The 26,553-nt window shown below is 35.0% G+C and overlaps 1 protein-coding gene across 1 annotated transcript in view; it reads left to right on the top strand.

Annotated features, from left to right (window-relative positions):
• Positions 1-26,553, top strand: part of ADAMTS6 (ADAM metallopeptidase with thrombospondin type 1 motif 6) — a 154,430-nt gene that overhangs the window by 65,326 nt on the left and 62,551 nt on the right. The window contains exons 9-11 of the mRNA XM_063295602.1: positions 5,581-5,686; positions 10,967-11,113; positions 14,845-14,986. Of these exons, the coding sequence (XP_063151672.1) occupies positions 5,581-5,686; positions 10,967-11,113; positions 14,845-14,986 (395 nt within the window). The remainder of the gene's footprint in view (positions 1-5,580; positions 5,687-10,966; positions 11,114-14,844; positions 14,987-26,553) is intronic.

Genomic DNA, 26,553 nt, shown 5'->3' on the forward strand with positions numbered 1-26,553 from the left:
ACAGAGAGGAATCCACAAATTTAATCTCTGCAGGATTTCACTAAGTGCGAAGAGCTGCATTACTACTATCACTTCCTGTTAACCAACACAGAAAGGAACTGAATGCAGGAGTTACATCCTGTCCCAGTTGATGATAGGCTATGAGTCATCAACATCCACTACATTTACATTCCTTCTCTTTGCACTCCTACCATTTGGATCATGGGGCAACTATTTTGCAAGTGGCAGGAATTCCCATACTGAAGCTGGGTAGAAAGGTGAACAGTAGTCTGCAGGCTCAGATAAAAGGAGTGGGACAGCAGTAGCAGCAATTGTCAGATTTCCCTGTAGTTCCAAAGTCAGCAGAAAGAAGGTGATATTCTGCCACATACACATAAAGACATAGATGTTCCTTTGGTTATCTCTCAAGTTTGGCACTGGAATATTGTTTTGTGTATAATTTCATGCTGTGCACTTGTCCTCATATTTCATCCTAATGTCAGAATTCTGTATTACATCTCACTGTGATGAACCTACGGATAAATTAAACTGTACTTTATTTACAGCAACTAGGATTAAACTTGGCTTCTTCATTTACCATTGTTTAAACCAACTATTAACAGACTTAAAAGACAACTGTAAAAAATGTATGCAGCATTAAATAAATAAATAAACAAATAAATAAACTGCTTAGCATCAGAAGTATATTATTCTGCTTTCTTTGCACCAGTAAGAGACAGGGCAGAGTTTTATGCATACACTGTTAAATCATTATTTGGGATTATATTGGACTCCAGCTAATATGAGGCAGCTTGGTATCTTTATAAAGACACTGTATTCTGTATATAAAAGATGAGAGTAGATGACCTTCTGCCAGTTCCTATTACTAACATTAACTAGCCAGATATTTCAAAAACTGGATTTCAAGAACCATGCATGTGTGTGGTACAGTTGATGCTTTTGGCAGTAGCATCAACTGTATCAACTTCATCATCTTCTTGCATTTAATGTTCTATTTAGTTATCATGGGTAGGAGCTGTTCATACATAAATTTATCATTATATTTTAGCATTTTCATGTAAGATATTGTACAGTGCAATCTTACACAGATAAATATATATGCTTTATTACTTTCCAAAGGCAAGCAGCAATCTTATGCATGTCTATTGAGAACCTTATTGAATTTAATAGGACTTAGATAACTGCATAGTACTGTAATACAGGTCAGTATTATTACTGACTAGAACTGGAATATTCACACATATTCTGTTAAATATGTGTGAATATTCCAGTTCTCAGTGCACATTTCACTTGCTTTGTATTTTATTTGTTTTACATTTCATAATACCACACTATTTCTGCTAATGCAGATTTCTTTAGCTATTTTAAAAGCTGCTCATATTTGTCTGCAATCCACTAAGACATTAGTTCTGTTACATAAAACTGCTGTCTAGCCAAGTTGCCTCATTTTATGCTTGCATCTGATTTTTTTCATGTAAGGTTCACATTTTGTCAGTTGAATTTCATGCTATTATCTTGGTCCAAAACTGTTAATTGAATTTTGATTCCCTCTATGCTGTTGGCCAAGTTACCTAGTTTTGATAAGCAACCTGTCTATTATTTTATGCAGGTCATTTATAAAATCTTGACTTGGGCAGGAGCTGAGAGAGAACCTCAAGTGTATCTTCGTTTCAGAGCTGTTAATAAAAATATATCATTGAGTATGTTTGGTTAATAAATTTTGATTTACTTAATATATCTAAAAATAGTCTACAATTTTGTTAAATGCATTATTGAAATTAATATGTATGCTATACCTATATAATATATCCTTGGTGTTCTTATGGCCAACCAGATCAGTGACTCTAAAAATGTTAACAAACATGACATTCCTTTGTAGTGACATTAGCTTCTTCATACTGTCCCCTATTTTCCTTCTCATGTGAATACTTTGCAGTGCTACTTTCCATATTTCAGTTTTCAGGATATCCCATTTCTTTTACTTTCTTATACTTTTTCTTTCACACTTGCTACCCAACTTTTCTTTAAACATTTTGATCCTAATGTCAACGTTATGTATTTGATGAAGATCAATTCTAATAACCCACACTATCATGAATTCCAAAATGACATATGGTTGCTTCTCCACAATCCTCTTATCAGCTATCTTTTCTTTATCTTAATTTATTCTAATTAAGTGCAGGACGAACAATTATTTTCCTTTTTTCTGAAATACTGTATGAAGTTATAAGCAAGGCAGGAATTAACTGGATCTTCCTTTATTAACAGAGTTAGTTTCCCACTCAGTATCAGGTTAGGAGAAATTCTCCATTACTGAACTTCTGGATAGCCTTTAGTATACTACAACAATAACATATGGTTTTTCACTCCAAATGTATTTAATGCTTTTTATTAGATATAATTTCAGTATTAAGCCTAAGCAGATGAGAATATAACTGAGTTGATGAGTGTCAGTATTTTGTCTGTCACATCGTGAATATATGCTTTTGGAATTCCAACACCTATTGAAATGATACAGCTAGTCTAACGCCTTCTCAGAAGAAAATTTTGTTTGGTTTTGTTTGTTCTGTTTTGCACCACCATATGCGTTCTTCTTGAATTACTGCTAAATCATTCCCATCCATTTGAGCCTAAGTACAGGCATACTCGGAGATATTGCAGGTTCAGTTCCAGACCATTGCAATAAGGCGAATATCGCAATAAAGGGAGTCACATGAATTTTTTGGTTTCCCAGTGCGTATAAAAGTTATGTTTACACTACATCTAGTCTATTAAGTGTGCAATTGCATTATGTCTAAAAAACCATTTTAATTAAAAAACACTTTATTGCTAAAATCGCTAATCATCATCTGAGCCTTCAGTGAGTCATAATCTTTTTGTTGGTGGAGGGTCTTGTAAAAAAAGTGCAATATCTGCGAAGTGCAATAAAGCAAAGCTCAATAAAACAAGGTATGCCTGTATCTTCCTGTCCATGAAAAGAGGATTGATGTTAGCTCTTTAATTTCAGGGATGCAGATGTCTCCTCTTGATCCTGTGTAAAATATTTCTACTCCATTTTTCTTCTTTGTTTTATTTCTCTTTCTTGCAAACTACTAGGGCTTACTGGCTCTCTTCTAAAAATATGTCCTGATAACTGAAATGTTCAAAAGTGTACCTCAAGCCTCTTCTTTTCCAGCCCAGAAGACATACATGGTGCCAGTTTTGCAGATTACTAGGACAGCTTCCTCAAGGTCCATGTACTTGTATCTTTGGAAGAATACTCCATCTTGATGCATTAAACTCTAAATCTTCCCCCCTAACTTCTACACATAACTCCAAAAACCAAGAAACAAGAAACTTTTTACAAAGCTTATCTGCTCTAATTATCCCCCAGCTATGATGACATTTCCCACAAGCTTTTATAGCAACAACTTAAATCAGGAGATCTAGAGCACTTCCCCCATAACAGTCTTTAGTGGAACCCAATCCTTGCTGTAGCAATAGAAGAAGTCTCTACATAATGGCTTTTTAAAAAAAAAAAAAACCTATCCCATGTATTTTATGGTTTCTAGAGGTTTTGTACTATGGAAAATAGTGGATAAGACTGCATAAATCATAGTCTGGGAATTAGACAAGATCAGCACCTGGAGCTGCAGGCTGTTCCATGGCACTGTACGGGAGTTACGGACTCCTAATTGCCGAAGCCATTCATTTGTGTAAAAAAAGCTGCATATTTCAAGTTAAAAAAACTATCAGAGTCCCAAGAAAAAGGAACATAAAGCAAAAAGAGGGAAGAAATAGAATCACAATTATAGTAGCAAAGTTCATCACTTTGCAGAGCAGCCTAAACGGAGAAAAAGATAGATCTAAGAGGAAATATAAAACAATTGTCTGAATAAAGTGGTTTAGAACTGATCATTTATAAGGTTTGTGGGGGTTTTTTTTAGCATGATTATAGGAATCATTCCAGTCCCCAGCTATAAATGTGAATTGGGTTCATTATATTATAAAAGTGTTAACAATATTATTTGTACTGGAGAAGAAAAAGGCAGCAATACATACTTTTGTCACAACGAGAAGAATTTAGAAAATGGAATGCTATCATCATGTTACCTTTAAAATTACTGGAAGGAAAAACATGATTGTAACCTTTTTCTATCAGAAATTACAGTTGGTTAAAAATAATTTCCCTCTACTTTGGCAAAGCTTGTTTTGATTACTTTCATTTTGCCCTAGTCTGGAGCCAGTGACTGTTACGTAAACTAAAAATATATTCGGAGATAAAACATCAGACTATTCTCATCTCTTGTCCATATCTAGTTGCTGAAAACTAATAGAAATAATCTATACATATAAAATTCTTAAAAACACTCAAAATTCAGGTCCACTACAGATAATAATGCTATATATGCGCCCAATTAACAGATTTTGCATACTGTGATTATAATCAAGAGAACTAAGGGATTAGAGACAGGTAACAGGATGTGTCTATGTCTGAGGTAAAAATGTTTTTCTAACTTGTTTTATGGATTATACCAGTTGTTCTCAGACTAGGTATTCCCTGATATTTTATACCACAGCTTCCACAATCTCTGATAATTGAACATGCTGGCTGGAGTAGATAGGTAGTGTAGAACATCTGGAGAGACCAATTTGAAGCCTGGATTAAAATAATCTGCCTTGAAGGCAGTAAAGGTATAAATCTAGTGCAACCCATGAAATACTTTTGACTTATTCCTATAGAAAAGTGGAATCCAACATTATTTTGATTTCCTTTTTCATTACAAACACATTGCATCCAGTTCCAAAGGTATCCATTTAATAGTATTCTGTAACAATATTTTTGCAGCACACTTATAACCCTTAGAGGAATATATTAATGTTTTTTCCAGATAAGAGTACAATACTCGAAGCAATATATCACTAGGGCTGCAGCAGATCCATTATCAGTAGTGATAATTGATCAGTTAATGTATATCATGTACAGTATCCCATATGTAAATGTCTGAAGCTTTTCTTTCATTTTAGATTTTTTAAGGACACATGTTTCATGCTGTAATAAAAGAAATGCATAATAGTGAATACAGGTTAATGTTTCTTTCTCTGCAATTGATGTACTGAGGGCTCTTTTTTCCCTCATAAAATTTCCCTAGAATATATCACTTGGGGATTTTTGGGTAACTAAAATGTTACTTGTATGCTTTATGAACCCACTAAACTCAAAACCGTACTTTTTGGAAAAGTAATGTGGACACAATTTGCTTTCTGCAACCTCAAAAATGTTAAAATAGAAATGCTTGCTTGAATTCCCTCTCTTGGCTCAAGTTACTAGGTGGTCCCAAGTTACCAGAAGTAAAATTTATAAATCTAACCCCTAGTCTAGACATTTTCCAGCAATGACTGCAGTTCAAAAAATATTAATGTCTAGCCGGCAAAGTGAGGTTCCCCCCAGTGATTTTGCAATGACTAAAAAGTTAACCTTTTGCCAACTGCTGCTTTTAGGCATGGAAGTTATTAAAAAGAATCCAGGCATTTATAACTAAGGCTTTTAAGACTGAAACATGTTGGCATGACCCTTTGTGTCTCCTTTTGTTTGTTCAGGATTGGCTTCTGTTGCTGGAATGTGTGAGCCTGAAAGGAGCTGTAGTATTAACGAAGACATTGGCCTTGGCTCTGCTTTTACCATAGCCCATGAGATTGGACACAAGTGCGTATATTTTTAAACTTTTAATACATTTAATTTAATTACCTTAATTGAACCTTTGCCCTCGTACCTTGGCTGCCTTTTCTGTATCCTGATTACTTGTTTTGTTGTTTTATTTCAACAACCATATGATCTTGAAAGAGTTACCACTCTAGCACATATATAATTGAGGTGAAAGGTGTCCCTAGTTACATCAGATTAGCATAATATCACAGTTACAGTGTATTGCTGTAATACCACAAAATAAACCATGCAAGCGTAGCATCAATATTATGCAACCATTGTACAAGCATGCTGTAAAAACAATACAGTTCAGGAGATTTGAGTTTGGAGACCAAACTCAAAAATTCTTGCTTACCATTTCAGATTCAGACTATAATACTGATAATACTGTGTTTCAGTGGCAAACACATCGAAAACTGCTTTAACCATGTTTAATTTACATGGTTTAATCACATTATTTTTAATAGATTATTTTCACTGTGTTTGCAGAAATGTTCTGTTTGAATGAATATTTTCAGATTTGGGAATATACTGCATATACTTCTATTCATATCAGTATTTGAGTCATAGAACCATTGGGTTGGGAAGGACTGTGGAGGTCATCTATTTCAATTTCCTGCCCAGTGCAGGAATCTTCATATCACATAAGAGATACCATACTATTATTATAAAAATGAATATCCATTAACGTTTTCTTTATTTTAACCATAATTCAGAAATTATATTTTCTGCCATATAAGTAAGATGGTGTATGTCAAGGGTGGACAGATCAGCCTACATATGATCCCAGAGCAGTGTTGTAGGCCCAAAGTCTCTTCAGTATTATCTGATAAAACTGGGTGGTAAATGACAATTGTTATATTTTAAGTTTTTTTACATTTCTTTTTCTTTTGGGGATAGTTATTGGGCTATTTGTGATTTTCCTATTGTTATCTGTATATGTTTTCATGGTAGTTTTATGTGCTTATATTATCTGTTGTCTTATCCAGTCTGATACATTTAATATCCCCTCAATATTGCCCCCAGTTGCAAAAGGTATGGTGAGTGTGGCCCCAGGGCAATAAAATTTTGCCTTCTCATACCCAGGTTGACTGTTGCAAGGAACTCAGGGAGATAGAAGAGAGGGAAAAACAAAAGACAAGCACCATAAAATGTTTGGGACATTGTAGTCATAAGGCAGTGGTTCTCACCATTTGCAATACCAGGATCTCCTAAAATGAATGAAACTAAAGATCACTATAAATAGACCTCTTATAATAACTAATCTATATATGATGGGGGTTCTTGAACTTTGTGATGCAGTCACTGTCCATTGGAAGCTTGTGCAGTCAAAATGAACAGAACTCAGAGCAAGTTTTGACAGTACTCACACTTGACTGCACAAACCTGATTAGATTGAAACCCCCTGGTAGCATAGTCATAATACCAATGGGCTAATGGGCAGGGGGATCTTGAAATGTGTCCTTAACCATATGGTATACATATCTAGTCCAAGATGGAACACAAGTGCAAAAAACACACGTCCAAAGTCCCAGTAGTTTTGTCATTATTTTTATCTTCATGATTTGTAACAGATGCCTAACCTGGGAGGGCAGGGTCCACAGTCAGAGAATGCCTGCTGCAAGGTTCATTTTGATTCAGTCAAAAAATGGGGATTGCAGACAGATTTAATCAGTTACTAGTATTTGGTGCAAATATCTTGTTACATGTAGAATTCAGGAAAAAAGAAGCAATGGCTTTTAAGAGATCTTTATGTTGTCTTACATAAAACATATACTTTGCTAACTACACAGGAAGATAAAGAGAAACCTTGCAGTCTTTAGATCAGCAAAGATAGTTTAATTTTGGGTAATGTTTTAGGAAGAAAAATCAACTGAAACCAAATTTTGTGGGATTAACTTTTTATACTTTAGAACTAATCTTGGCACATGGCCTGTTTCTTCAAATAACAAGCAAGTTACTACGACTGTTTTCAGCAGCTTGCTTTTTGTTTGTTTGATTGTTATATTTGATACTAAGGTCATTAACAGCAAAGCAATAGTTACAATCCAATGCACATTTATATAGCAATAAGCGTCACTGAATTTAGTGGAATTAAATATATGTAGAGATTACACTGTGGAAATTCATCTGGAGTATTCAGTTCTTTTCTCTGTGCTTTCAAATATAATCGAAATCTACATCTCCAACAATTTGTCTCTCCTGACTATTTTGGTAAAAGTAATAAATGTCTATCACTTCTTTCTTTTCATTTTTTCTTTTTACAAAACTAGGCACATTTAGAAATATATTAGCATCTTCAGGTGATGAAACTGAACAAATTTCAGGAGTTGCTGCAGACTGCTTCAAGGAATTATATGCTAGGTGCCTTTCAAATTTGTTATGCGTTTTATTTTAGGAGGACTTTCTTACAAATAATTTGAACGTACATGAGATAGAGTGTAAAGATTCAGTAAAGTAAATTTCATGAAAATGTCCGAAGAATATATGCAGGGCTAGGATAAGGAGATATAATGAATGAATTATTTGAAGCTTTTTATATTTTCTGTTTAATATTGGTATCAGTCTCAGAAGATACAAATATACATGGATCAGGGTATGTGGAAAGACTTGAGTATCTAGCATTACAAGCAAAGTTGAATCCCCAATTCTTCATCCTTTCAGTTCTGACATAAGGGAACAAAAGTTGGTGCAGAAAATCCATAAATATGCAGATGTACATGAAACCATAAGGAGAGAGTGAGAAGGGATTTCAGATAGAACAACTTTATTGTGCACATTTTCCGTGCTTCATCGTGGAGCAGAATACTTGTTCCAGTTTCAGATATTTTGAAGGCAAAAGATTTTGCAAAACACATTTGCCCATCAGAAGGTCAGAATTAAGGTATTCTTCTAAGGGAGCATAGATTTCAGTTGAAATCTCAAGCAAACTAAGAGAAGGAAAATGGAAAGGCTGAATGCTACAGCAGTATGAAGATGAAAACTAATAGTTTGGAATTATTTCAGATCAGATAATCCTAGCATAGAGACACAAATTACTTATTTTTTTCTCCTTTCCATATTGTAATATTTTAGGTGTGCATGTATTTTACTCCTGGAAAAATTATTTATTTGGATACATGCAGGATATTTATTTACTGAATTTATGTCCCACATTTTTGTTTATTCCAACACTCTTGGCAGCTTACAATGATATAAAATACATAGGCAAAAACAAAACAAAATAATACAGTTAAAATCAAAATTAAAATAATCAACAATTAAAAACTTGGTGAAAGATGTGCTTTTTATTGCTTTTCTAAATCTGGGAGCCAAACATAACTCTTCAGGGAAAATATTTCATAACTAAAGAGACACACAGAAGGCCCTTTCCCACATATCTGATAGTCAGGCGTCTGGTAGAAGGGACAATCCTGTTGATCAAAGTTCTGGAGCATTTTCATAAATGAAGAGGCAGTCCCACAGATAATTAGGCTTTAAGTCATTTAGAATCTTAAGCCAGCACCAGCACTTTTAGCTGTGCCCGTTAAGCAACTGCGAGCCAGTGCAGATATTTCAATATAATTATCATAAGGCCCCTGTCTTGCATTAGTCAGCAGCCTTCCACTGCATTTTGCACCAACTGCAATTTGTAGACATTTGTCAAAGGTGCATAAAGCACAGTGTGGTTGCTGAGACAGATTGTGATCAAGACATGAGTAATTACCATTAAGTCTGACCAGTCCGGGAAGGGTCACAGCACCCTAGCCATGGCCATAGTTCAGATATGCTCCTTGCCACAGCTGCCACCTGTAAATCCATTGACAGCTGGTGGGAAAGGGCTCTTGCCATTGCAAGCTACTGTACCTCTTTCTGGGACAGGGCAACCCATCCAGATAAAGCTTCAGTTTAACCACTGAAGTAACTGGATTGAATTTCAGCTTGTTACACCTCATCCAGCCCATTACTGAGATTCAAGGGTACTGATTGGTCCCTTGACATTAGAAGGGTGACAGCCCTAGAGTTGGTGTCCTCGGCATACTGATGGCATCTACTGCAAAGCTCCCAATGACTTTCCTCAATGGTTTTATGTAGATATTAAACAGCATAAGAGACAAGAGAGAAACCTGAGGAATAGTATATGTCAGTAGTCTCCCAGAAGTATCTTTGAATATGTCCCAACAGGAAGGACCAGAACCACTGCAAAACAATGAGCTCAAAGCACAATCCTACCAAAGAGCCCAGGAGGAGACTATGGACAATGGAAGTGAAAGCTGACAAGAAACCCAGGAGAACCAGCAAAGTCACACTCTCATTTAGTTTCTGGTATTTACAGCCATATTGGTGTCAAGTTACTGCTTTATGGGGGAAAGCGTTCAGCAAGAAAACATGGCAGAAGGAAAGAATTTAGCCATGTTTTCTGTGATCAAAACCATGGTTTTCTATGAAGTTGAATTCAGCCAATTTTTAATAACAGATACTTATGAGAATGGAATAACATGAGCAGAAATGTTTGCAACCTGATGATTAATGACTGTGTTAAAGTATCTCAAAGGTTAGAACAAGATGATAAATTGTAAGAGGAAGACATACTTGAGTTACTTACACTGCTGTAGTCCCAATTACTTCAGTACATTTGAAACAAAAGAAGAGATCAAATAATACATATGCAATTAAATGCACTGCCAGTTTTTGTTTTATTAAAAAAGTTAAAGTCAAGTGTTTTAGAAGCCAATCTGCATTTGGAACTGTTATGTCTGGGAATGCAATCTTGAAAAGAAAAACTGCCTTTCATACAGCAAATAGCAGTAAAAAAACACATATGCACGTTTTCAGTTAGAATCAATGAGTATTTTCCGACTATCATTTGTAGTGGAAGAGACCATTTTTCAATATTAAAAAAAGAAAAGCCCTTCTGAATCATTTCAAATGATATATACTGTCTCAGTTAATATGAAATATCTAGTTTTTAAAATATCTTCTTTTAATCATAGTAACCATTTTATATTTATTGATTTGCTTTGTCTGCACAGGAAGCTTCTAAAACGGTAATCTTTGTTGGCACTAAATCAGATAGGATTATGCTGTAAATATAGTGAAATTTGTAAAGTGAACTATTTAGAGCATGCTAATAATTTTATGCTAATAGCTTTCATATATAACGTATATATAGCCCCTTATTTACTTCTCATTCTTTGAGAACATTTTTTGGCATTCAGTTGATAACAAATTTTATTTTGTTATAGTTGTTGTTTCATATAAAAATAATAGTTTTTCTTCCCTCCTTATTCTTTCTGGCAGTTTTGGTATGAACCATGATGGAATTGGAAATTCTTGTGGGACCAAAGGTCATGAAGCAGCAAAACTTATGGCGGCTCACATTACAGCAAACACCAACCCCTTCTCATGGTCAACCTGCAGTAAGGATTATATCACCAGTTTTTTAGAGTAAGTATTTTCTCCAGGCAATTATAAATTCTTCGGGGGAAAAATCACCCACATTTGTACCCTGATGGAGTGAATAACGATGCTAGAGAATGTCTACTCATAAGCCCCCAATCCAGAAATGTTTGCATAGTGGATGATCAGTACTGTCAGATTTGCCTATGCTTTTTTGCTCTTATGGAATCAGAAATTAAAATGAAGGGGAAAACAGGAATTACTTCAGATATCACTTAAGATTAACATATTAACTGTTAATACTGACAGTGCTGCCCATCATAATGCAAGAACTCCACCTTCAGGTCTTGAATGTCATTGTTCTCTCTTATTCTGCCCTCATTAATATGTATGGACCTCATCTATCATGTTTTGAAAGACTGTTGTTTTGCTTGTTTATTTGACATGAAATTATCCATATGATAAATGACTTCATCCATATGATTAAATGATATTTGGCTTTAGCATTGTACATGATTTATTTTTTTTTGCCAGAGCAAAAGTGTGTAGCGTCTTCTGCGATGTTTGATCAAAATGTGAAAATTGAGTAGAGAAAGTTTTTGGTAAAATTTATTTGTAATTAAGCCTTGATTTTAGGGACAGAATTGTCAGGCCTGGCCCAAGAACAACATAGAATCAATCCAGCCAAGTTTAGTTCTTTCTTTGCTCACGCCACATAGACAGAAGCCTGCCAGACTAAACCAACTCTACTCTAACCTAAAGGGAAATAACCTGGGAGGCTCTAGGGTGGGGCTACTCTGAATCTCTTTGTCTTCCCACGGTTCAGCTCCAAACTGTGTTGTCTCTTGTCTTGCCTCCCTCCTTGGAATGTACTCCCTCCTTCTTGAGAACCAGCTGTGGTACTGAAGTCCATCACATCACCTCCCCCTTCATAGACACATTCCATCCCAAAAACTGAATTTATTAATAGAACAGAGAAGGTATTATCTTAAATACTATGGGATAAGAAGCCCAAATTGCCTCATGGGCTTAAAAAACCTAATATTAGTCCTTAAACATTTATGATTGGGAATAAAAGAGAATAGAGGGAGGAGAAGGCTGGAAGCGAATGAGTAGACTAGAAAGGATGAAGTAGAGCTGGAGAAGACCTCTTGGGGAGGTTGATGGAGAGTGTGCAGGGGATGAGACAGTGCTGTAGGAAGCAGAGGAAGAGAGAAATGCAGAGGAGGTAACACTAGTGAGGGAAACAGAAAAGAGCCCCAAGGAGCTAATTTAAGAACAGTTGATGGCTAGGTGTTTTTGGCCTTTCTGTTAGATGATAGGAATTCATTGAAGGATAAGTTTAGATCTATTTTTAGATCCTTGGATAATTTCCTACAGATCACTAAGGATTTATGAGTCTTAATAGCAGCAGCAACAAAATGTAACTTTCCCCTACCTGCTGTAAATTATGCTACTGAAATGAAAATACTTTGGGGTGTGCATGTGTGGAAACACCATTAATTCCATTCAATCTTGCTGCCTAAACAAAATATTCTTGGGCTCCAAATTATGTCATTCAAAGTATATTGTTGTATCAGATTCTGGTTAGTTGAGTAACATGATCCTAGTTGTTATATGCTTGCCTGAGCCCAGTTTATCACTATTTCTTTTTTTTTTTAACCCTTTGCAGTCAAATAAATCCCACCTGAAAGAATTGTTGTAGAAATGTTAGATTCCAATAGAAGAGAATATATGTACCTCGGGGTTGAACTGTGGAGTCTCTGTTGGTGCTCTGAGCTTGGTTATTTGCTTGCAACTGATATAACCTAGTTGGGTAATGAAATGTCTGCAAGCAAACAACCAAGCTCAGAGAGGACTCCAAATGTTAGATTGCTTGAGGAGCTAAGTTTGATGGTTAGTTTCTATTTATTATTATTTCTTTTATATATAATTTATAGCTTGGAAACTATTCTTATTTCCATTCATGTTGTTCTGGAGAGGATTTGGGGTGGGGTGGGGAGCTGGCAATCATTCAGAATTTTCCAGTTATTTCATACATTATATGTATTTGACCTATGTCCACAAGATGTTCCTGCATAAGTATATAGATAAAGTATTTCTTGAGTCTCAAATGAGATAGTTTTCTGACTTAGTTATTATTATATAGGAAGATCTCTGCATTCTTCAAAAAGATTTGTTCATACATGTATTTTGCCTTATTTTAGCTTAAAATGCTCTCTGAGATTTGAGTTCATAAAATTTATGTCCATTTAACCAGACCTAATCAAGAATTATGTCCATTATCTACTGAGGTAAGCTTGATAAAAATGAGTTGTCATACCTAATCAGCTATATAAATATGCAAAATTTCAGAAGTTACTCAAGGAATGTTCACAAAAAGTAATGTTGGCATTGGAAGTCTTTAAGAAGTATTACTCTGCACTTATGGACTTCTGGGGAAGAAATGGCGAACTGAAGATGGCTCCACTGACAGTGAATTCCTCTTGGACAAGGAGAGGACTTGGGATTGCCCATAAAGACCATAATTGTTGGACTAAAGATCATGATCGTTAAAAGTAAAAGGAAGGAATATAAAGTTGGTTTATTTGATCAAACTTAAAATAAATATGTTATCTTTGGTAACTCTTAATGGACTTTTGTTGATTAGGACTGAATGGCAAGGCTTTAAGGATCTGTTTATAGATAAGAGATGGGATATGGGAAGAAGAGATCATTTGTTGTGTTTTAAGAGGAGGTGATAAGTTACTAAAATTGTTTATACTTGTGATGAGAGGGGAAGTCATTTCTTTACATATTTTTTCTTTTTCTTTACTCCTATTTTTCTTTTCTTTAAAAATTTTTTGCACTTTTTATTTTTTATTCTTTTATTTTTCTTAGTTTGTAGTAGTTTTGTCTTTTTAATTGTAATGTTCAATAAAATTACTATATATATAAAAACATCTGGACTTATGAATGAATTTTTAAAAGCTTCTTTTCTTATACTCCACGAATGAATATATAACAGTACATAAATTTGCAGTTCATTCTTACGCATGCTTTCAGCTAATTTCTTAGCAATTATTTTGCTAAATTGTTCTTATGTAACATTTAAGCCTTTACGGATTGAGAGTTAATCAAAATATACAAAAACTCTAGTCCAAAAACCAAGTTATCAAGAAGTCCTAAAACTTAGACTTATATTTCAACTCTACACGAATGCCAAAGTGGTACATAAAGTTTGGAAGAAATCTGGAATTTAAGATGGGATTCAAAGCTTGGTCAGGAATTCACTGATGGTCTTCAGCAAAGTAATTTTACTAGATTTTATCTGTAAAAAAGAAATCTAATGAACAACTACATACAGTGCTTGAGGGCTAAACAAAATAGCAATTTTTATGAATACTTTGCAAATGAGAAGTTATACATTAATGAAATATAATAGGAAATCATTCCTCAGAGGCTTACATTTATGAGAATTCTTTTGACAACATTGAGACGTAATCCTATAAGAAAGGAGGGGTCCCAAAAGCTTGTTCACTGTGCGTAAGATTAATGTTTGTACCCGCTTTTCCATTTGTGGAAGATGAACCTGCTGATCGTCTCACAAATTGTAATTTATTCTTAATTTAACAATAAAGATATTACTTCAGCATTTTTTGGAAACTTCTGCTTTGTATAAGAGACGTGTACATATTTTAGCTGTGAACGTGATTAATACTCTGATTCCTTTTCAGATCATATAAATCTTTCATCTTTTTACTAAGGAATAGTATTCCTGATTTTTTTATGTTGGACAGTTCAGGCCGTGGTACTTGCCTTGATAATGAGCCTCCCAAGCGTGACTTTCTTTATCCTGTGGTGGCCCCAGGTCAGGTGTATGATGCTGACGAACAGTGTCGCTTCCAATATGGAGCTACATCACGCCAGTGTAAATATGGGGTAAGAAGCCAAATCCTTATATTAACTGTCATGAGTAGTCATTTGTATATATTTCTTCATGCCATAAGAGTTTGTTTACATATAACTAGTGACTTAGTTTTCCATTAGTAATTTGATTGTAATATTGTTTTAAATAAGAAACATTAGGTATTTATGCTGCATCTTTTGTTTGAGTTGTTTGTATATCTTCTATACCCAAATGTTTGAACTGAGCATTTTTCCTCAAAATCAGCCGGATTATCTTAGAGCTTTAGCTAACTCAGTACACTCACTGTTTATCCTCAGTTACTTGTAGAACTGCTGCTAATGACAAGTTCATAATTTATAATATGTTCAAGTACAAACCCCAGGATGCATCTTTCTTTATATATGAAACCGTTTTGTATAGTCAACAGTTTTAGTTATGTTATGTATTAAACTTTTTTGCTTCCTCTAATGGCATTATTAACAGTGATAATGACAATACAATTAACATTATTACTGTTAACCATTATAATAATGAAATTTATTAAACATTAATTGAGTTGTGTTGTGAATATATGCCATTACTTTTTTCTTCTTTAATAAAAGAATTGTTTATTTTATTTATTTTAAAAATGCTGCCCCTCTCAAAAACTGTGGATGGCTTCCACATGCATAAAAACCAACATCCAAATACAGTAAGTGTATAAAAGAATCATTAATATAAAATAAACTTTTAGTTATTTTACTAATACCTAAGAACAGTTTGAAATAGCATTTAGCGGTTTTTATAGGCTAAAGCATCACTTACAATGATTCTGTCACCAGTTGGGTTTAAATATGAAAATGGTATTAAAATGGTATTTTGTAGATTTTTTTGTTGCCAAGTTACATATTATTTTATATACTTTTTAAATAAAATATTTTTTGAATGATAATGTTTTGTCAAGTCTAAAAACTGCATATATAGTAATTTACCTAATCATTTGCAATAATCACTTCTTTTAGAACCACAGTACAAAAGGAATTCATTTTTAATATCCCTAGGGTGATAAGTACAATATTATTCTTGGGATGAATTTTGGCAATTCATATAGCAATGGATTTAAAAGTTGTTTGTGGTTGGCTGACTGACTGTTAGCTTTTGATTTTTTCAACAAAAAGACTGTATTGTTTCTGTTTAAGTTTCTTCTCTTCTCCTGCTTCTGTTTTTCTCCTCTTGATGTCCACATTCTTTCATAAGCTCTTTTTCTTTTCTCTTAGTTATCCCATTTTAGGTATGTTTAATAATAGAAGGTTGCAGACATTTAACTTTATTACATGAAGTATCAATACAAGGTATAGTAGGCACTGAAAAATCAGCAGTGTACATATTGCTTTTGAGGAAGAAACTCATACTTTTCAATAGCTTCTTCTCAAACAGTATGTTTACCTGATTTTAGCCTTGCAACAATTTTGTGGGATAGGTTAGACTGAGAATTCATAGCTGGTACAAGATTAACCAGTCATATGCATAGTTTGTGATATAAACTAGGTTTCCCAGGTTCTAGACGGACACTCTTAACTATTACACTATATTGGCTCTGAATTCTATACAGCCTCCCCTTCTTAATCAATTACTTTTAAACTAATGACAGATTAAAAAAGATAATTCTTAACTGGTGTTGCCCAGAGTGGAATGATGACTTGTCTTGATTAGTATTTGCAGGCTCAAGTAGGTACTTTCTTCTGAGAGAAATATGGTTTCCTCGTAGTTGGACAGAGAAGATTGTTTTCTTTTTGCGGGGTTTCATGGGGCAAAGACCGATGTCTTCTTTCTTCAGCTATTGCTTTCTAAGTTTCTATTCAAGGTTTTTTACCCTATTATCTCAGGAGAAGAAGCAATACTTAGGATGGAGACTAGTGGTGCAGTTGATTACTCCTGGAGTTCTTGATGTTTTGACATTATATTATTCATTATTTTGAAATGACATTACATTATTTTTTTTTAATTAGTTAGGAAGTTTCAACACAAAACACAGCGGCTAGAATTAAGACTGGCATAGCTCACTCATATCATACCTTGCTAGGATTTTAGTAACTGTTTATTCACTTAAATGCCCAATCCAAATTGTTTATGTTGTTACCTAAATGGCTTGGTATCCAGATATAAGGAACAATCTTCCTGCCCCAAAATTAAGGCCACTGATTAATGCCCCCATCCAAATGTAATTGCCTCTGTCTGAAATAGTGCTTGTACCTATAAGAAAGGAGGTTGTTTTGGCAATATCTTCCCAGCTATGCCGTCTTCCTTGAGAAGGAATTCCTGGCTTCTGCTTTGCTGCTTTTTAGTCCCAGACAAAATCTTTGTTATTCATCTGATGCAATTAAAAATAAACACTTTCAGAATATTGGAATTTGTTGATTAGTCGTTGAATGTTTACCTGCTGCTTATTGTTATTGCTTCATCTGCTATTTTAATTATACAAAGTAATTTGCTACAAAGCATAAGAATTCTTAAATAAAAAATGATGAATTGAGTCATATGAACTAGTACTCAGTTCATTGTAGAAATTCAGAGATAAAAATCACCTGGGAAATTGATTATGTTATTTAGGCATAATCTATGAGCGCAACTAGGACTTCTTCACCTCTTGTAAAATTCCTATATAGATCTTACTTCTATCTATGAGTTTTTATGAAACCCTCATATAGAATATTGATTGATTGATTGATTGACTGATTGATTATGTGCCATCAAGTTGTTTTTGACTCCTAGTGACCACAAAGATAGATTTTCTCCATGTAGAATAGTTTAATACATAAGATAATTTACATGCCTGATGCACTTGAATCCATCTATAGTTGCTGGGGGGTTGATTTGCTTTGTTTTTTGCTTTTTGTTGGATTACCCCATAATAATGCGGCATTGGGGGTTTTGAGGAGCAGCCATTACTTTCAGCACTGCTGCTATAACTGTTATATTACTGATTACAAGTTTCTCAAAGAAAAATATGCACTGAAATTATATGATCTTAAGGAATGAATAATGCAATGAATGCCTTTAATACAGCAAAACAGCAAAATAAAAAAGTTGTACCCCATCTATGTCATGTGCCATACCATGCCATGCCATGCCATACCATGTTATGTTTTTATGTTATTCATTAGGGCTGTGCATTCAAACTTCAAAAACAAAATGAAAGAACTACTTCAGATCTCATACAAGCATAGTATTCTGCTGCATATTAAATGGGATAAACCTTGGTCTGACTTTTGCACCAAGCTTGAAAAAAGGTGCTGTTGGTTAAACATCCTTTTTTCAGGTTGGTACAGAATCCTGAAATGGATTTCCTTGAATGAAAAACAGAATTTCTCGGCTCAGATAAGACCTGAAGCACTTCTCTGATCATTTTCAGTGTGCTCAGTATTCATGTATACATCAAACACAAATTGTGAGGGAGGGAGAGATCCCATGTAATAGGAGATATATAACATGCTTATAGACCTGGAATGTAGAAAAATTAGGTTAAGAAAAATTGGGTTAAGAGCAAATACGTTTATTTTTTGTTTGCTTCACATTTACAGACTTACAGCTTAGATGTGAAATGTATTTTTAGAACTAAGTACTTCACGTATATTAATGACTTATAGTACTTTTGATTATCTGTAAAGCTCTTTAGAGTTAGTACTGAAGTTGATAACAGAGCTTGGGTATTTCTATTTTGCAATTCTTTTATAGTACTTTTTATAGACCATTGGTAGGGTGTGTGTGTGTGTGTAGCCATATATCGTTCTTAGTTCCAAATATATATTTTTATAAACATACATATATTTGTAGTGAAGTCAGGAAAGAGAGGCTAATCCTGTAACTATCAAAGTCAGGCATTTTACAAGTGCTTGTAAGTCCCTAATCAGTACAATAGTGGCAAAGCAAGGGAAATTATGAAGCCTATTAATTGAGATGCATGCTAGACCTAAAAGCATTCTTCTCCACATAATTAACATGAGTAAAGATATTCTGAAAACAGCGGAATACTTGTCAGTCATTTGAGGTAGGCCAGGTCAGTAAACAGATCCCGCAGGAACTGCTGTAACTTTCTTTATTGGTATATGGTATAATAACAGAATCTTGAAAGCCTGATAGAGTTTCCCTTTCCCTTCTTTTTATACCCAAGAGAATCAAGGCATTTGAATTTCTCCCTTACTCCCTCTTCCCTTTCAGGGCTAAGCTGATGTTTTTGTAATGTTTTCTGTAAAGACTACCTCCGTACTCCTCTATACCAGACCGAATAGATAGAAGCATTCCTGGCCTCTCTATATTTTAGTTTTCTGTTTTCTTATAAAGTCCTCCATGTATCCAATATTTAGAAAGGGAGAAATGACCACACAGAAATCTATGCTCCAGAACATGACAGCTTTGTATAAATTTTAATTCAACAAGCAAAAGGGCATCTGAAATTGAAGCTATTCAGGTGTGATATTATTGGCCAATATTTCTTACTTCAATGTCTAATTGTACTGCTAACGTTATGAATGTTCCACCCACAAACACAAGCAGATACACAGGGATGTATTTTAAAATAAAACATTGGGTTGTATCCAATCTACCATTGAACTAGTTCCATAAATAGAACAAGGAATGAAGTAGTTTTTAGTAACCTCTCTTCTCCTACAGCCTACTTAGTACCTCCTAAATGAACATAACTGATGGTGAAATTATTGTTAATATGTTTTCTACTACAGATTAAGGTTACTGTGGTAACTAATCATTTTGGCCCGGTGAAGAGGTTGAATTTAATTGTCCCCTTTTCAGTTGTTAATTGTTGCACTGGGGGGGGGGGGAGAAGAACTTGCCTGGACTTGTTTTAGTTTCAGTTTCCCTTCTGTGTAGGCTTGCAGAGAATATGCAGCTGAGAAAAATCTCTCCTCTCAGCAAACAGCCTTTAAATATGTTTGTTTTCTGTAAATAAAATTATTTTTATAGAAATGCCTGGTGTGTGACTTTTCTGATCTCTCCTGGGCCAAATGCTTTCTAGCACTCTGCCAACAGGTTATGGGCCCAGTAAACAGCCCAGTAAACCCAGTAAGCCCAGTAAAACCCAGAGAGAATAGAGAGATCAGATCCACACCTCATGCACAATTTAAAGGCAAATAGCAAAGACCTGTGAAGATTTTCTTTGGAGCCACCTGGAGATTTTCCAGCAACTGTCGGTCTACAGGACAAAGAAGCCAGCTGAGGTGACTTGCAAAAGAAGGAAGAAGCCATGGCTACCTCCCAGCCCTCAGCGATGCCTCTGGAGCACCTATCAGAGACCAACTATTTGAATTGGGCCCTGAAGATGGAGATGTATCTTCGCAGAGAGAATCTTTGGCTGCCAATTGGTGAGCAAACCCCCCAAAATCCCAGTGCTGAATGGCTGCAACAAGGTATATCATAACATTTAAGAAAAATGGTTGTGAGATACGTAAAAATGGAAAATTGTGTGCTACTGGTATATTAAAAGACTCCTTGTACATTGTGCAAAATGCAAGAGAGCCAAGCTGCAAGGCTACAGTTGGCAACACTCCATATCATGACACCTGATGCACAGGAGATTTGGTCATGCTAATTTCAAGTATATAGCACAAATGCCACAGCTGTGTTCTGACCTAAAGATAAAACCCTATGACATACTTAGATTGTGTAGTTTGCAAAGAATGCAAAACACTAAAAGCTCCTGTGAGTAAGCATAGTGACAGAGTTACAACTAGACCTTTGGAAATTGTACACTCTGACATTATTGGTCCTTTTGCTCCAAGTCTTGGACAAGCAAGGTATGCAATGACCATCATTGATGATTTCTCAAGATACACATTTATCTACATCTTAAAACATAAAGATGAGGCATTTGAGAAATTTAAAGGTTTTGTGACATGGGCAAATGGAAAATTCCCTAGGCCTGTATCTGCACTCCAATGTGATAGAGGAGGAGAGTACCTTTCTCACAAATTCAAAAGGTTCCTAGTAGAAAAGGGGATAGAACAAATTCTTTCTAACCCTTACACCCCTCAGCAAAATGGTGTTGCTGAAAGAAAGGGCAGAACCTTGCAAAATGCGATGGAATGCATGCTTGAAGATTCACATTTATCTTTTAAGTATTGGGGAGAGGCAATATCTACTGCCTCTTATGTACAAAACAGATTGTATAACTGTGATTCAGGACACTCCATTCCATTTGTTTTATGGTGTGAAACCAAAGGTAAACCATCTTAGAGTGTTTGGTAGCACTGCTTGGGTTCATATTCCAAAACAACAGAGAAGGAAAGGAGGCCCCACAACAAAGAAAGCCATCTTTGTTGGCTATGAACAAAGCCAAAGGAGCTAGAGGTTCATAATGGAAGAGAAATTAATAATTAGCAAAAGCGCTTCTTTTGCTGAACAAAACTGGGGAAGATTAAATTCTAGCTCTCCAGTTGATCTGACCACCACAAGAGAACAGCAAGGACTTGCTGATGGTGATCTTTTGCCTGATGAGGACATTAAACCAGAAAAGCAAACTGAAGATCTGTCTGATGAGACAGATGCTTCTCAGGAAAGTGATAGGAGTCAACATTTAAGCCCTGTATTACCTCATAGATCTCAGAGAAGTAATAAAGGCGTTCCTCCATCACGTTTTCAGGCTGAAACAGTAAAGGCTTTTCACATATTCACAGAACCTGAGTCTTTAGAACAAGTGAATGCTTTACCACCTGAGATTGCACAAAATTGGCATTCTGCCAGTTAGCATCCTTGAAAGAAAATAAAACATGGAAACTGGTAAATCTACCTCCCAATGAACGCTGTCTAGGTTGTAGGTGGGTTTTCAAACTGAAAAGGGATGCTGATGGCAAAATCCAAAAATATAAAGCAAGGTTAGTTGCAAAAGGGTTCACTCAAAGGAACGATTTAGACTTTGACAAGACTTTTGCACCAGTTACTAAAGGTGAATCAATTAGATTACTGTTAAAAATTGCTGCATTCAAAGGAATGTCAGTTCACCACTATGACATTCAAACTGCATTTCTCTATGGTGATTTAGACCACAAATTATACATGCAGCAACCCCCTGGCTATGAAAAAGGGGAGAATCTGGTCTGTGAACTGCAGAAGTCAATCTATGGGTTAAAACTGTCCTGACTCCCAGGAAACACTCTGAGACAGGGAACTGTTCTCTAATGTTTTATTGCTAATACATAACAGTAATCCTAACAAACTGAACAAGCGTGGGAAAACCCAGCCATATAAACCCCACAGGTTAAGGCGGTCCCAATCTGTGCCTCTTGGAATGGCTCACCAATTCCTCAGTGCTACGCATGCGCTTAACAGTCTGGGAGGGAGCCCCCTGCTCGCCATCCTTACTCATGACAAAAACAGGCTGCTAGATCCTGGAACCAAAATTAGATGAAAAACTGCAGAATTTTGGTTTTGAAAAAGGAAAAGCAGATCCATGTGTATATATGAAGAAAGACAAACAAGGCTGTATGTATCTGTGCATTTATGTTGATGATTTGCTGCTGTTCACACCAACAGAAAAACAAAGGCTTGATTTTGAAGCCTGCATGAAAAGCCATTTCACATTAAAAAGCCTTGGAACTGTAACAAATTACCTAGGTTTGGAAATACCTAGGAAGAAGGATGGTAGCTTTCTGTTAAACCAAAGGGGAGATAATGGTAAAATAATGTGAATGGAAAGACATACAGAGTTGTCAGAGAAAATTGGTTTGTGTCTTATTCTGTAGTATAAAAAGGGGAGTGTTAATACGTGTTCTACTACAGATTAAGGTTACTATGGTAACTAATCATTTTGGCCAGGTGAAGAGGTTGAATTTAATTGTCCCCTTTTCAGTTGTTAATTGTTGCACTGGGGGGGGGGGGGGAGAAGAACTTGCCTGGACTTGTTTTAGTTTCAGTTTCCCTTCTGTGTAGGCTTGCAGAGAATATTCAGCTGAGAAAAATCTCTCCTCTCAGCAAACAGCCTTTAAATATGTTTGTTTTCTGTAAATAAAATTATTTTTATAGAAATGCCTGGTGTGTGACTTTTCTGATCTCTCCTGGGCCAAATGCTTTCTAGCACTCTGCCAACAACTATTTCCTTTGTAACTTATGAAATCAGTGCTGGTATCTGGGATGTTGGTCCAGATTTTCGGTGGTGATATAGAATTACTGAAGACCTTGTGACTCTGGAATAGGGTTTTTTTAAGCAAGGGTCAAAATCAGAGGAAGGCCTAATGGTTCTAGATAATATAGGAGACATAAGGGACAGACTGTTTTCACTGATCAGTGACAAGTAAGCATGTGACAAACTTATATTGAGGTTTTCTTATTAACTTGCTATCCCTAGTGGTTGCTCAGCTCACTGGCCAGTACCAGTTACCTAGCCAGCAGGGAAATTGGCAGTGCAGGTATTTGGATCTTGGGTTTATGCTGCACCATTTCATGTTAGCTTCAATCAATAAAGTTGAGGCCGATATTTTCCCCAGTCTCTGAAACAAATTGTCACACATCTTCTTTGCTTTCCCTTTGCCTCTTCCCCATACAAGCGGTATGGAGAGTCTAGATTTTTGCATTGTATGCTCCTGGCTATTGCTTTCAGGTTCTTGGGAAAGTTGTTGCCAGTTCTACATAGCCAAAAGATTATGGATCCATTTTTGAAGTATGTTTCTACTAAAATTATTGTATTAATTAAAAATAATGTGTTGACTTTTGATGCCTAGTAGTTTTTTCTTATTTGTCTTTTATTTCCTATTTCTGAACTTTAGGACTGCACTAAAGAACTTCAGTCTACACTACTGCTTCTATCTTAGCTATCTTTAAAAGCACCAGCCAGGTCTACTGATGTAATGCATAGATGGCTGAGGGTCTGAAAAAGAGCCTTGGTAATGATCATACCAGTTTGGATTACAGTAAGATTCAAGTAGAAAGATAGGTTGGTTGCTTATAATGCAGGCTAAGTTTCAGATGCTAGTTGAGGAAGGTTATAATAAGTCTTCAGGGCCTGAAAGAAAAAGCTGAGAGGTTCACAGATTTGGTAAGGTTCAGATAAGCACCCAATATATAGGAAAATAAGATGAGGATATGATTTACTTTATAGTTGGAATTTAAAATTTAAAATTAGATACTATAAATCCTTCAGCATGTGTGAATTGATAACATGCTGCATCGCTTCATAATGAGCATTTATGAAAATGGAGCATTAAGATTTGTGATTTTTGGGTGCTTATCTGAATCTAACTGAGGTTCATATATCTTTAATATTCACCCTCATATATATAAAACACAATTAACAGCATGAAATAACTGAGGGTGGAAAAATACTAGCTGGATATTTTTGCAGCTCTGAATTGGAAATATAATCCAAGTACTTCTTTAATGCTCTGTTTTAACAAATGCTCATCAAGAGGTGCAGCATATTAAAGATTAGCACATACTGAAGGAATGCTTTAAGATATTTTAAAAGTAAACTGCAATCGTTTTCTAATGCTATTATGTTTTATCATGTATTTCTCCTCTTATTTTCTTAATATTGTGAATATGAAAATTTGTACATCTTTTTGACTGCTAAAATTTAGATATTGGAAATAATACAGCATATTGATCATCATGCAAATAATTTAAATAGAGGGGTGTTGTTATTTTACTATTATGCAGGATCTTTAGAGATTATTCAATATGCCTACTTGTAAAATTCTGCATGACTTATGGAAAAAGGCTCCATCATATATAATATAAAGGCAAAAAAAGATAATTTGATTTGCTGTGTTTTTTTCTCTAGATGGGTTCAGCTTTCTTTAATTTACTGCAAATACAAGCATCCGAATTCCAAACTGAAGTCATGGAGCCCTAAGATACACCGTTACAGGTTGTGATCTATCTTGTCTTGATCTTGTGAAAGGCTACAACTTCAGTTTATGTTTTTACTACAGTTGCCCATATTTCTCAGAGAAATGTTTGTTTTACATGCACAAATGCAGGTTCTGATTTTGAACTGACTTACTAGGTTTCAAATTTTGCTTCCTTCAGCACATTTTTTAACTAAATTACTCAGAGAACACGGTTAAAATCTGTTTGAAGATAGTGAGTGAATGTATACCTAATACTGAAAATACCAAAGGATAAAATTACTTTGAATGGTGATAGTGCATCATAATATTAATCTGAAAATGTAAGCATTCTTGATCATTGTCATTCTGGGCCTGGTCTTTCTAGCCTTACTCAGATTATTTCCATAGTAGATTATTAAATGAAGTCATATTGAATTGTTATTGGTACAATAAAAGGAATTTAGGGAACAAGTCAAATTCATAAACATAAACAAAATAGGTAGAACCACAATTATTATTTTAAACTTATCTCTAAACTTGTCTTTTGCTCAAAATGTACATAAAATTGTTAATATTGTTATAAAATGAAAGTATCCTAGTGAACTCTGGTTTCAGATAGGTTAAATAATATATACTGTTTGTACCATTTAATGAATTCTGACTTATATTTTGCTTCCACTTAATTATTCTATTATAGTCTTACAGTAACTACTGAGCACTGAATTTACTCATGACCAGGACGTGTCAATTCAGTGATTATGTAAAACACAAGTTTATTGTATTTATAGATGACTAGCTGATAATTTTCTTAGCTCTGGAATACTCTTTTTGTTGGTTCATATTCAAATAAATTTTGTAGAAAAAATAGTTTTGTTGTCTGAAGTTCTAATAAGACAGCAGTGGAGCTCAACTCAATAGACAGGTTTTTGAAGCAAAGAATATTTGGTTTTATTACTGATACATGATTGCTGATAGAATTATCCAGATTTTTTAATAAATCTTTATTCATATAAGAATATAGACAAGATAATAACATTTTTAAATAATACATTTTAAGGCAGGTATTTGTTTTTGGCTTCTTTATTATTTTAATTTGTGTCCTACTTTTCTATACCTAGCATGCTCAAGATGGTTCAATACAAATTTAAAAGATTTAAAAACTAGTTAAAAGTGTAATGGTATATGGGGATGACCTTGGGAGACAGGGAGAAATGTATTTTCAGACTTGCAAGATAATAAAGTAGAATTAGCTAAACTGGTCATGCTTCCTGTCTGGTTTACCTCATAAGGCTGACATCAATCTTGCAAGTCTGAAAGTACATTTCTCCCCGTCCCCTTCACAGCCCAAGAAACTAGGGAGGGTCCCTTCTGAGCCACTTAACCCACCCACATTCCTGCTGCAGGCTAAGTTGCCTTTTATCTGACCATTCCCTTGGCTGCGTCTCTTCTCCCTGTCTCCCAAGGTCATTCCCACATACCATTACATAAAGAGTAGCTAGATCATTTTCAGATCTAAGACCAGGACAAACAGAGAAAGGGGAGAATCATTTATGATATTTGAAGTAATCCTTACATTCATTTTCAAGCTTCCAAATGTTTTAGAACTAAATGATTGTATGACTTAACAAGCAGATGCTTTATTTTGGTTTGTTTGTTTGTTTTTTTAAAAAACTGGGATAGGAAGGGGGGAAATGAGGAAGAACTATCAAGGAATGTAATTCCTTTCATAATGCAATGCAATATATCTGTGGCAAGTCAGCACAAGAGTACCTTTTTAAATCTGG

The sequence above is a fragment of the Candoia aspera genome, chromosome 2 (genome assembly GCF_035149785.1).
Source record: "Candoia aspera isolate rCanAsp1 chromosome 2, rCanAsp1.hap2, whole genome shotgun sequence".
In the NCBI taxonomy this organism is placed as follows: Eukaryota; Metazoa; Chordata; class Lepidosauria; order Squamata; family Boidae; genus Candoia; species Candoia aspera.